The following is a 13045-nucleotide window of genomic DNA, read 5'->3' on the forward strand; positions in this document are numbered from 1 at the left end:
TGATAGCCTGAGTTTCCTTGGGTGCCAGGCAAAGTGAAAGTGACCACAGGCCCTCCCTTGGACAGGCAAATGCCGTCATCTTTCAGTGTTCCCTGGACTTTCAGCAGTCACCTGAGCCCCCCTCCATGCCTGCTTCGAGGAGGCAAAGGCAGAGCCTGCAGATGGGGCAGGCTCTGGGGTCTGGGCACTAAGTTCCTCTCTGGTTTTTTTATCTGCTAAGCATCAACACAGGCTTGGGTTGGAATACTGCTAATGGAAACAAGTTCCAGCTTCTTCTATAAGCAAACAACATTCCTGAGGTGGGAAGGGGCCCACCCGCAGTCCTCAGCTCCTACCTCCTGGGCCCTGGGCAGCTGGGAGGAGCCCCCCACTCCTTGTTAGCCTAGGGAGAGTGAGGGCCTAGGTCGAGGCTGCTGTAGGTTATTAGCCCTGGGTGACAGAGGAGCCACTTTGCTGACCCACCCTGTAGATAACTGCTCTAACAGCCCTGGTGTGTATTGCAGAGAGTGGCCTTGTGCATTCCTGTGTGCAGATAGGACATCTTGCAGGTGGGAAAGCCGAGGCCTGGGTGGTGCCCGCAGGATTGCACAGCTGGTCAGCACCTCGCCAGACTCAAATCCAGCTCTTCTGCCACACGCTTTGTGCCCATCTCACCAGACCAGCATTTTCCAGACCAGCACGGAGAGAGATTTTTCCTTCAGGATATTCCTGGGATGAAGTTAAGCAGATTGATTGATTGATTGATTGATTGATTGATTTTATTTTATTTTTTTGAGACGGAGTCTCACACTGTTGCCCAGGTTAGAGTGCAGTGGTGTGATCTTGGCTTACTGCAAGCTCTGCCTCCCGGGTTCACGCCATTCTCCTGTCTCAGCCACCAGGGTAGCTGGGACTGCAGGCGCCTGCCACCACGCCCGGCTAATGTTTTGTATTTTTAGTAGAGACAGGGTTTCACCGTGTTAGCCAGGATGGTCTCTATCTCCTGACCTTATGATCCACCCGCCTTGGCCTCTCAAAGTGCTGGGATTACAGGCGTGAGCCATCATGCTCGGCCTAAGTTAAGCAGATTTCTTTTTGCAGGCTGCTCCCTACAACCTTTTGTGTATATTGTGATTGCAAGAGGGCCATAGGGAGGCGGCATTCCATCCTTACTTGGCCATGAAACCCTCTTCCCTCTGCAAATTGCTGTCTTTATAGTCACTGTCGCTGAGAACTGTTCTCTATGGATGGACATAGCCTGCAGAAAGAGTCACTAGACTCCTGGTAACTGATTTTCAGAGTGCCCAGGTGTCATTCCTAGGAAGAATGGGGATTAAATAGCTCAGGATCACAAGATAGAGGAGTTGGGAGGGAAATTCCTATCATGCCGTTCTCGCAGGGAACTTGAGTTACAACTCTTCTGATGTTAGGTGGTGGTGGTGGTGTTGTTTGTCCTCATTCTAAAGCTAGGAAATTGAGGTGCTAGCAGCTTCAAGGTCACAGGAATTGTGAGTAGGGGACCTGGGACTCCAACCCAGGTCTGTCTGGCCCCAAAGCCATAAACCCCATCATGGTGCATTACAAGCATTTACCTTGGGATTTGCAGAATCAGGACCTCACATGGCTGTGGTTTTTCCACTTCTGTCTCTCAGTTCTGAGTTGATACCAAAGGTTGATGTTCCCAGCACCTACTTGATAGATGGAGGTGTAGCATTCCAGGAGGGCACACGACCTTCTCATGGCATCCTAGCAAGAGCAGAGGCCATACCAGCCAAGATTCTTTCTGGTATGTCGGACTGGTAGTAGGTGGTAGGTGCCTCTACATTAGTTAATCGGGGGTGCTAGAAGGTTCTAGAAAACAGAGATGGTTGCACTTTATGCAAAACCAGTAAATTATCTTCAGTCCTATTTCTCTTTGTAGATTGAAATCCCCAGTATGCCTTCTTTCCCTTTTTGTTTTAAGGATATAAAAATTAGTCCATAAATGGCTTGGCGTTTGTAACAAATTAGGTGGCTATAACCCTCATGCGTGTGTGGTTTCAACTTGGCTCTCCTGTTACCTTCAGCTCTCCAGCCCTGTCCCTCTTTGCACAGCCACAGCCCAAGGGGATTTTCCAGCCTCTTGGGACCTTCCCTGTTAAGTCTTTCTTCCTCATTTTGGCCTTGTTTCTCATTTATTCATTCAGGACACTTTAACCGAGTACCTGCTCTGGGCCAGGCATTGTGCCAGACATTTGGAATTGAGGAATGAGACCCAATTCCTGTCCTCAAATAAAACTACAAATAATGAGTATTTAGCTGTTTGGTTATGGTGGAACAAGTACAGAGCACAGACGGGAAGGACATATATATGAAACGTCTTTTTGCTGCAGAAAGTCTTCAGAGAAGGGAACGTTTGAGCTGAGATCTCAGAGAGGGTTCCCAGTACGAAGGACACTTCTCTGGTTTCTTTGAAGGCCTGGAGGCCTGAGCAGAGTGTAGTGTGAATGGGGAATTGATTATATGCCGCTGGGAACCACTGTGGCAGAAAGGAAGGACAGGGGCAAGATGAATGGATGGGGTCCTAGAGGGCATGCTTACCATGCAGATTTTATTCTGGAGAAGGTGTGGAGCAGTTGAACCATTTTGAACTGACCAAGTAATGTCAATAAAATAGGAAGTCATATAAATAGGAATTTGAATTTGTGAGTCATCAGGAGTTCTGTAGAAGTGGCAGGGGAGGCCAGGAGGGAGGCAGTTGGAGCAGTCCAGAAGGGAGGGCCTGTGGGCCTGGACTGGAACAGGGCACGGGCAGTGGTGTTGGCGGAGGGCTGGGGAGGAGTTTACGATGACTGTCTTGGGTGACCAGATGGACAGTGTCTCCCAGAGATGGACACCCAGAAGAGAGTATGGGTCTGGGGAGAGAAGGTGGGGGAGTTCAGGTGTGATGGTGCATCCTCCAGGTGGAGATGGCTTGTTGGTAGGTGTTTAAATATATTTATTAATATATGAAGGGGTATGGGGAAGAGCTCTGGGCGGGAAATAATCTGGCTGTCCCAGTGGTGGAAGCCATGGATTTCCTGTGTCTAATCCAGATTGATTTGCCAAAACTATTCAATAAATAGTGTTTGGGCCTGGTGTGGTGGCTCCCACCTGTAATCCCACCACTTTGGGAGGCCGAGGCGGGCGGATTGCCTGAGCTCAGGAGTTTGAGACCAGCCTGCCCAATATGGCAAAACCCCATCTCTACTAAAATACAAAAAATTAGCCGGGTGTGGCGGTGTGCACCTGTAGTCCCAGCTACTCGGGAGGCTGAGGCAGGAGAATTGCTTGAACCTGGGAGGTGGAGGTTGCAGTCAGCTGAGATCACACCACTGCACTCCAGCCTGGGTGACAGAGACTGTCTCAAAAAAAAAAAAAAAAAAACCAAAAAACAAAAAATTAGCGTTTGATGGGATTCCCAGGGTGGGGTGAGCTGGCACAGCTGTGTCAACAACTTCCACCCCCAACCTCCAAAATGTGGCTCCCGCTTGTCTTCCGTTAATCATCTGGACCTTTTGATGCTGGTGACTTTGCTTATGAGTCGCAGGCTGGCTGCCGTGTTGGAGGTTCTGAAGGTGCTTCTTGCCTGCCTGGGGAGGCACATCAGTCTCTTCTGCCCAGCTGATTGGCTTACTTTTTTTTTTTTTTTTTTTTTTGAGACGGAGTCTTGCTCTGTTGCCCAGGCTGGAGTGCAGTGGCGTGACCTCGGCTCACTGCAAGCTCCGACTCCCGGGTTCACGCCATTCTCCTGCCTCAGCCTCCCGAGTAGCTGGGACTACAGGCGCCCGCCACCGCGCCCGGCTAATTTTTTGTATTTTTAGTAGAGACGGGGTTTCACCGTGTTAGCCAGGATGGTCTCGATCTCCTGACCTCGTGATCTGCCCGTCTCGGCCTCCCAAAGTGCTGGGATTACAGGCGTGAGCCACCGCGCCCGGCCTGATTGGTTTACTTTTAAATTGGGTATTCAGGATCTTTAAAGCACAGTCCAGCAGGAGAATCTAGGTCAGATCTCTTAGAATACAGTATGTTACAAGGGGCTGTCATTCCTTGGTGACAATGCCATCTATAATGGCCATTTTTATGGGGTCCTGGGAATCCTTTTGCCCTGAGGATTTCTGTTTTGTTAAGGAGATTTGGCCCGTGCACTTCAGAGATGGGGGACGGTGATGACTGAGAGGTCTGGCTTCATAGTGCTGCGTTTGCTCATACGAACCCCTTCAATCAGTGGGCTCAACTGGGCGTGATTTGTCTTCCCCCGCAACCCCCAATTTCCACCTTTGGTGACGTCTGGAGACATATTTGGTTGTCACAACTGGGGACAGGGTGTGACTGGCATCTAGTGGGTAGAGGCCGGGGTGCTGCTCTGCTGCTGAATACCCCACAAGGCACAGGATAGCCCCACCACAAAGGATTCTCTGGCCCCAGATAGCCATAGTGCCGTAGCATCGTTTTGTATGTGGTTATTAAGGGACCGTACCTTCTTTCTGTACGTTGGCTCTTGCTTTTCTCCCTCGGCCTGGAATACCTTTCCACCATCTCTTCCCTTCCCTGCCAATATTCTACCCATCTTCCAGGACCCAGTTTAAATGTCACATCCTCCACGACACTCTCGATTGAGTGTCCAAGGAAGTGTCCCTTTCTCTTTGTTCCCACGGCAAGTTGCATGTTCCTCTCCTCTTCTTCATTGAGTCTGTGGTGGAGCTGGTTGTTGACGTGGGTCTTCCTCTCTGCATGAATGTTCCACTATGGTAGGTGTCCTGTCTCATCGTTATGTGCATTTAAGGAATACATGCTGCATTAAGCAGCCCTGCGAGGCAGGAAGGCAGCATAAAATATTATCTGTATTTACAGTTGAGGCCAGAGAGGTGGCACCGGCCCAAGGCCACACAGCAAGGAGTTTCTGCATTCATCCACATGGCAGATCTGTCTAGCGGGTGCTTACTGCGTTTGGGTGTTGGATTCAGCAGTGAACAGGACAGAAGGAAGCCCAGGAGCTTGCTTTCTGTCTACTGTACCACACTGCCCAGGTGGACACTCCACCTAGTCACCTAGGTGCATGTCCGTCCTGCCGCATGACCTCATTAGAAACCCCCTGAGATCTTTAAGCCTTTGTCATGATTTTTTTGCATGTGGATTCTCTATGTATTAGTTGATTGAATAAGTGAATCAAATGAGCTTGAAAAATTCTACATTATTATAGCAGCTGCTTTCAAAGAATCTTTTTTTTTGAGATGGAGTCTCACTCTGTTGCCCAGGCTGGAGTGCAGTGGCATGATCTCGGCTCACTGCAACCTCTGCCTCCTGGGTTCAAGCGATTCTTGTGCCTCAGCCTCCCTAGTAGCCGAGATTACAGGCACACGCCACCACGCCCGGCTAAGTTTTGTATTTTAAGTAGAAACAGGGTTTCACTGTTTTGGCCAGGCTGGTCTCAAACTCCTGACCTCAGGTGATCCACTCGCCTCAGCCTCCCAAAGTGCAGGGATTACAGGCGTGAGCCACCACGCTTGGCCCAAAGAATCTTTCTTAACAATGGAAGCCAGCTACGTTGATAGTTTTATTTAACTCAAAACCAACGGCCGCAAGTAGAAAGAGAAAGGACATGTTCACCTGTGTTCTCCAGGATGGGGGTAGGGATGGAAAAAAACAAACAGAGGGGCTGCTTGCATACATCAGTGGTGAGGCTGGAATAGGGCTTCCAGTGTCTGGGCTGAGGCTGCTGGGGTGTCTGAACTGAAGCCTTGGCGTGCCCAAGGCCATTGGAGATTGGTTAGGTCAACTCCTGGCAGACTGGGCACAGAGAACTCAAATGGCTCACCCAAGGTCACACTCCCACCTTCTTTCTTACTTTTAGCACCCAGCGATTTAGGTTGGAAGGATGGAGTCCCTTGTGCAAGCCAGCATGGGGAGATGGGGTTTACAGCTTTGAGGTGGCATTATCAATGTCTGCTTAATTAATAAGGGGGGTTCTCTGTTTGTTTGCTTCTTGTAGCCCCCTTGACCTCACCAGGAAGGCAGCTAAGGGGGAAATGGAGCAGGGCATTGAAGCCACACGGGGCTGAGTCTGACTCTAGGTTTTGTGCCTTGTCTGAGCCCCATTTCCCCCACCTGTAAAATGAGTATGTATGTGCCTCATGAAATTATTGCAAGGATTGAGTGAGAACACACAGCGCTTACTAGCAGGCCCTCGGTCTATGCAGCTTTATGGTGCAGGTGATGACTTGGACACTCCCAGCCTAGAACTTGGCCCACGGAAAGGTTTACATCAGCCCTCATTGTCTGGGAGTGGAAATGCTCTCAACATTTCGACCAAAGATCTGAGAGCAGAATAAATTCTGTCTTTAAGGTGCTAGCTGTTCATTTTCCAGACAAACCCACAAATAAGTAAAAAGAGAAACGGAGGGAGGGAGGGAGAGGATTCTCTGGGAAAACAGGGAGAAATAAAAGATCCATATGGATGTTTGCGGGGAAGGGGAGAAGGCAAATAATTGAGGCATTACATTTTGGGTTGAAAGAAGATGTTTTTGGTCAACCTATTTACTTTCAGTTTCATCATTTCCTGAGAGTCCTAATTTAGCCTCTGGTTGTGTCCCGCTCGATTATGGCCTAAAAAGGCAACTGCTTGGGTTTCTTGGAGTTGGACTGGCACCCGCAGGAAGCCGGCGGGAAGGAAAGCGCTGGGGGATGGCCTCAGCCTGATCCAATCTCATCTCCAGGGGCGAGAGCTGCTTGCTTCCTTCTGAACCTCTTGCTGGCCTGCCCATTCCCACAGGAGCTCGGGACTTTCTGAGCCACGGAGATCTTTCGTGTGTGTGTGTGTGTGTGTGTGTGTGTGTGTGTGTGTGTGTGTTTAAGTGGTAGATGATGCTGATTGGTTGCTTTCACATGTACATCCTGCTCAAATGGCAATGCATGTCGATTCAGCCCATTTGGAAAACAATTGGATGGGACATCCCAGGACTGTAGAAATGTTTGTATGTTCTTTGCTCCCATAACTCCACTTCTGGGAATGTATCTCAAGGTGGTAGTACACTAGGGCCGGGCGCGGTGGCTCACGCCTGTAAGCCCAGCACTTTGGGAGGCCGAGGCAGGCAGATCACCTGAGGTCAGGAGTTTGAGACCAGCCTGGCCAACATGGTGTGAAACCCCATTTCTACTAAAACTACAAAAATTAGCTGGGTATGGTGGCGGATGCCTGTAATACCAGCTACTCGGGAGGCTGAGGTGGGAGAATCGCTTGAACCCGGGAGGCGGAGGTTGCAGTGAGCTGAGATCGTGCCATTGCACTCTAGCCTGGGTGACAGAGCAAGACTTCATCTCAAAAAACAAAAACCAAGCAAAATCCTAGCCCTACAGGAAAATAGTCATAGTAAGTAAGGAAAATACAAAATCTGAAACTCTGTCCTCTGCATGATAGTTAAAAATCAAGTGTTTCCATGAACCAGGTCCAGAAAGGACCACGAAAAGAAAGAGAAAACTGATTTTGCAAGGGGGGAGGGGTGATGGGGGGAGTTCAAGAATTTAGGGGATTATTTTTCTTTTATTTTCAAAAACTTTTATATTATGGGCAGTTTTAAAAAGTTTCTTCCGGGCACGGTGGCTCATGCCTGTAATCCCAGCACTTTGGGAGTCCAAGGCGGGCAGATCACCTGAGGTCAAGAGTTCAAGACCAGCCTGACCTAAAACCCCATCTCTGCTAAAAATACAAAAATTAGCTGGCTGTGTGGCGGGCACCTGTAGTCCCAGCTACTCGGGAGGCTGAGACAGGAGAATTGCTTGAACCTGGGAGGTGGAGGTTGCAGTGAGCTGAGATCTCGCCGTTGCACTCCAGCCTGGGCAACAGAGCGAGACTCTGTCTCAAAAAAAAAGTTTCAAAGAGGCCGTTTAACAGCCCCAGGACAGAGTAGGGAGGAGTGGCTGCATGCTGGCTGCTGTGTTTGATAGGCTGCCTCCCGGGTATCCCGCTGTCGTGCCCCTTATTGAATTTTTAGCAGCTCTTCACTATCCCCCATTCATAAATGAGGCATATGGATTATAGATAAGGTGGTTTAACCCGCATGCATCCTGGAGAGGTCTGAGTATTAACCTGACTGAACACACTTATACACACACATGAAAACACACACACACACACATGCCCCCAGGGGCACAGGATACAGGTGGAAACAGCAGCTCTGCTGCAGCCCTGTGGCCCCCCATCATTGAATGTGGCTAATCCTGCCCAGGTGGGCGAGGGGGCTTTCATAGAAACTCCACTGTTTATCCTGACCTTTGCGGCTCTCCCTGCTGGTCTAACCCGTGTATTGATCTTGGCGCTACTGCTAACCCACGTCATTCTAGCAGAGTTGCGGAAACCAAATAGCCCTGTCCTTGGCCAGGCTGAGCAGAGCCCAGCCTTGCTTAATGAAAAGTTCTGGGAGGGAGGTGCCCAGCAAGCGGGGGCTCTGACCTTCGGCTGCAGCCTTGGTCCTTGGAGGCGGGGGGTGTCCCTGGCGGGATGCATTCTCTCTTCCTCTTGCAGGAACTATGGCTTGGTGGCCAGGCCTCTGCTAGTCTTCAAGTGGACACCACTGGCCTGTGACTGTCTCCTGCCCTCCTACCAAGGCCTGAAAGTCGGGCAGGGTGAGGTTCTGAGGGCAGTTGGTTGGGTGGAATTCCTTCCTGCCAGCTGGTGTGATGTTTGTGACCCTCCAGAGCAGATTTCCAGGGCAGTCTGAGTGCCTGGGTCCTGCAGCCTGAGGGTGCCCATGGGCTGCCGAGAAGCCAGGCTACCAGATGGGTTCTTTGCTGTTAGGGTTGGCATTGCTGGGGCGAAGCAGAGTTTGAGGATGGTCAGAGCTCATTCTGCCATTGCTGATGGGCTGCAAGCTTGCTGCCGACAGTAGCGGGCTGAGGGAGTAAATCTTGAGTTGTAACGTGCCTGCTTTTTGACGGGCCATGTGGTCCACACTGGGAAGGCTCACTCAGCCTTCCTGCCTACCCGATAACATCCGGCAAATATTTGTTGAACGCTCTGGAATGCATTCCTCTCCACTCCCCAAATCACACTCATCTCGTGGGGACAGTTAGGGTCCAGCTCCAGTGCTGGCCTGGCTTCCGAGGGACCCCAGGCACAATTGTTCTGGGAGGAGGCCAGGCACAGGGGCCAGACGTCCCTGGGTTAGCGTCCCACTCCATGCCTGGGCTGGGCAACTCTGGGCAAGTGACTTGCCCTTTCTGAGTCTGTTTCCTAGTTTATGAATTGGGGATGATGAGACAGCTCTTTCCCAGGATGGTTGCCAGTTAGGTGAGGTGGTGAATAAACTGAGCTTGGTGCTGGGAGGTAGTTAATAACCGTCCCCTGCCCCTTCTGCTCTCGGTAGGAGTCTCGTGAGGGGCACCGATGTCCTCAGATGCCTTCATTGGCGGGGTCAGCAGCACACTTAGGATTTGGGGGTATGGGGTTCAAGTGAGTCTCTCTGCTATTCATGGAGTTATCCTTCGTGGGTTTGGGGTCTATGAAAAGGCTGAGAACCCGCAGCCCCTGAGACCTGTGTTCTGTGATTGCTGCAAGGTCTTGAGCAGGGCAGGGACGCAATGGGGAGACTTTGGGGAGCTTGGGTGCTGGACGCTAGGGGTGCCTGTTGACTAGTTAGTGGTTAGACACATGGTAGGGAGGCAAAGAACAACTAGGATTTACCTGGCAGGGAGAAACCTTGGATTTGCTTGAATGGACTGGCCAGGGTGGAAGTGCAGACAGTTGAAAATAAGCTGGTGGTGCCCTGGGGGCTGCTCCTGGCGTAGACCCTAGACCTCAGACCCGCAGCAAAGACGAGGGGCGGCCAGGCAGTTCACAGCCACTGTTCCTGTCTTGTTTGCTCTGACTCACTCTGAGCCCGGCCTTCTCTCAGGGTGGTCCTTGCAGAGTGGATGTGCCCCCTGGCCCCCACAAGGGTCTGTGGGGTTTGCCTGTGTTGGGAATGTCAACAGAGCCACCGGTCGGGGAACCTGGTGACACTGCCAAGCTCTGTTCCTGCGACTTGTGTCCCTCCTGGCAAAAGGGAGCCAGCAAAAAGGTTTTTTCCTGGAAAACAGCCCCTCCTGGAGTGAGTTCAGGGGAGCCCCTCGGCCTTGACTGAAAACCACTAATGAGCCCAGATGAAAAGTTCTGGGCAGCCTAGACTTTTCCCTTTGTTCTTTCCCTCCCATGCCCCCAGCCTCCTTGGGATCCAAGTCCCTCTTGGAATCTGGATGCACGAAAGCCCATGGTGTTCTGTATTTGGATCTAGGGACTTCCTGGATTGCAGGGGCCTGAGGGGAGGGGGCTTGATCTCACAGAGGGAAAAAAACCTTCCTGATCTTCCTTGATTTCCCAGCGGGAGCTGGGCAGTGAGCTTCTGGGCTGCCTCCTCTGGTGGCCACAAGCTGAGTCTGTTTTACACTAGAGTAGTCACCTCAGGTGATCCCAGCCTGCGCCTCTGAGCAGGAATAACGATGGTATTAGCCGTGGAAAGGCCACAGGACTGGATGACTATGGAGAAGCCCCTTACATCCAGGGAGCTTGTTTCCTCATCTGTAAATTGGTGGTAATAATATATACCTTACCTGGTTTACAGAGTTGTTATGACAAAGAGCTTTCGAGATAGCGAAATACGTGTGAAAACATTTCATAAACTATAAAACCATACAGATATATAAGGCATTATTATTTTATGTCTTTTTTTTGAGACGGAGTTTTGCTCTTATTGCCCAGGCTGGAGTGCCATGGCACAATCTCGGCTCACCACAACCTCCGCCTCCTGGGTTCAAGTGATTCTCCTGCCTCGGCCTCCTGAGCAGCTAGGATTGCAGGCATGCACCACCATGCCTGGCTAATTTTGTATTTTTAGTAGAGGCGGGGTTTCTCCATGTTGGTCAGGCTGGTCTCAAACTCCTGACCTCAGGCCCGCCTCGGCCTCCCAAAGTGCTAGGATTACAGGCCTGAGCCGGCGTCCCCAGCCTATTTTATATCTTCATTTTGCAAATGAGTTTTGAAAAAAGCAAACACACATGAACTTAAGTTCTCTTGGCCCATGAATTGTGAGGGTCACTTTTGACCTTAGTGTCCCCAAAGGGAAGCACTCTTAGCATTTTCCATGTTTCTTGTAACCTGGCGTCTTTTCTCTTTGCTTTTTTTGGGCTGTGTTATCAAGATGGAATTAAAATCTGGTGGCAACATGTATTGATGTTTTATTTTCTTCTCTTGTCTTGGTTGACTTCATGAACTAATAACAAGTTGTTTAAACTGGAAACTTCCACTATGTGGGGTTGTAGTCAGTTGTGTTTTTTGGCTGATTAGAAACCTGTTTTTGTTGGAAATCCTCCTAAACTGTGTGGCTACTTTGCTACCTTTGTATCTGTAGCATAGCGACTTGAATTGCATCTGTCTTTGAGACTTGTTATGTTCATTTGGCACAATAGTTTTCTTGATTGTGTATTGACCCTAGGGCGATACACCTTACCATTAGTTGCTAACAAAATCCCTGCTATCACCTTGTTTTTCTGTTGCCCAGGCTGGAGTGCAGTGGTGTGAGCTGGCTTACTGCAACCTCCGCCTCCTGGGTTCAAGTGATTCTCCTGCCTCAGCCTCCCGAGTAGCTAGGATGACAGGTGTGCACCACCACGTGTGGTTAATTTTTTTATTTTTAGTAGAGACGGGGTTTCACCAGGTTGGCCAGGCTGGTCTTGAACTCCTGACCTCAGGTGATCCGCCTGCCTTGGCCTCCCAAAGTGCTGGGATTACAGGCATGGGCCACTGTCCTGAGCCCAGCTTGTTTTTTCAGTGATGTATATCTTTATCACAAAAGCGTGGAGCAAGAAAATTGTGCAGCCTGGTTATATAGAGTTTTACTGCGTCTTAATCCTATACAGTTTGCAAAGAGAAGAGGTGTGAGCATGAGTGATCTTGTGTGGCTGACGTAGTTGTATGTAATGTGTTGCCTTTTTCTTCCCCCCCTAGGTCCTGGCTATAAGTCACCATGGCACAGCAAGCTGCCGATAAGTATCTCTATGTGGATAAAAACTTCATCAATAACCCGCTGGCCCAGGCCGACTGGGCTGCCAAGAAGCTGGTATGGGTGCCTTCCGACAAGAGTGGCTTCGAGCCAGCCAGCCTCAAGGAGGAGGTGGGCGAAGAGGCCATCGTGGAGCTGGTGGAGAACGGGAAGAAGGTGAAGGTGAACAAGGATGACATCCAGAAGATGAACCCGCCCAAGTTCTCCAAGGTGGAGGACATGGCAGAGCTCACGTGCCTCAACGAAGCCTCGGTGCTGCACAACCTCAAGGAGCGTTACTACTCAGGGCTTATCTACGTAAGTGGCTGCTGTGGCACCCCGCAGGATAGGTCTGAGGGCTCCGAGGTGGGGGCGGGCCAGGTCTTCCCATCACCCTCACGTGCCTGGGCCCTGGCTCTCTGTTTGAGAAGGGGGCTTGAAGGAGTGCTGGAGCGACATCCTTGAACTTTGACGTCTGAACATCCTAGTGGGATGTTCTTACAGCATTATTCTGTTCCCTTTGCAGCCAAAAACAAAACAGGAAGCCTGTTTTAGAACATATGTAGGGAGAAGAACATGGCCCTGTCTGAGGGATGCCCACCCGCTGGCCTTCATCCTCAAGTTTTGGTGGAGATATGAAGGTTCAGGTCAATGTTGTAGATTCCTTCTTTTTTAATTTTCTTTTTTTTTTTTTGAGATGGAGTCTTGCTCTGTTGCCCATGCTGGAGTGCAGTGGTGTGATCTTGGCTCACTGTAACCTCTGTCTCCCGGGTTCAAACGATTTTCCTGCCTCAGCCTCCTGAGTAGCTGGGATTATAGGCACCTGCCATAATGCCTGGCTAATTTTTGTATTTTTGGTAGAGACGGGGTTTCACCCTGTTGGCCAGGCTGGTCTTGAATGCCTGACCTCAGGTAATCCACCTGCCTTGGCCTCCCAAAGTGCTGGCATTACAGGTGCGAGCCACCGCGCCTGGCCTCTTTTTTAAAATTTTAATTATTTTTAATAATATCTTTAAAAAATCTTCTTTTTTAACATT

General features: G+C 50.3%; 1 protein-coding gene across 4 annotated transcripts in view; it reads left to right on the top strand.

The window, feature by feature from the left end:
* Positions 1 to 7347: 7347 nt before the first annotated feature.
* The window catches only part of MYH9 (myosin heavy chain 9), a 71458-nt gene continuing 65760 nt past the window's right edge, over positions 7348 to 13045 (top strand). For 3 of the 4 annotated variants that reach the window (XM_030815632.1, XM_030815633.1, XM_030815635.1), the window contains exons 1-2: positions 7348 to 7366; positions 11975 to 12326. In XM_030815632.1, coding sequence (XP_030671492.1) covers positions 11994 to 12326 — 333 coding nt within the window. In that variant the 5' untranslated portion in view covers positions 7348 to 7366; positions 11975 to 11993. Of the gene's footprint in view, positions 7367 to 11974; positions 12327 to 13045 lie in introns of those variants that run through there. The other variant, XM_030815634.1, reaches the window with a different exon arrangement.

Source organism: Nomascus leucogenys, chromosome 7b (assembly GCF_006542625.1).
Source record: "Nomascus leucogenys isolate Asia chromosome 7b, Asia_NLE_v1, whole genome shotgun sequence".
In the NCBI taxonomy this organism is placed as follows: Eukaryota; Metazoa; Chordata; class Mammalia; order Primates; family Hylobatidae; genus Nomascus; species Nomascus leucogenys.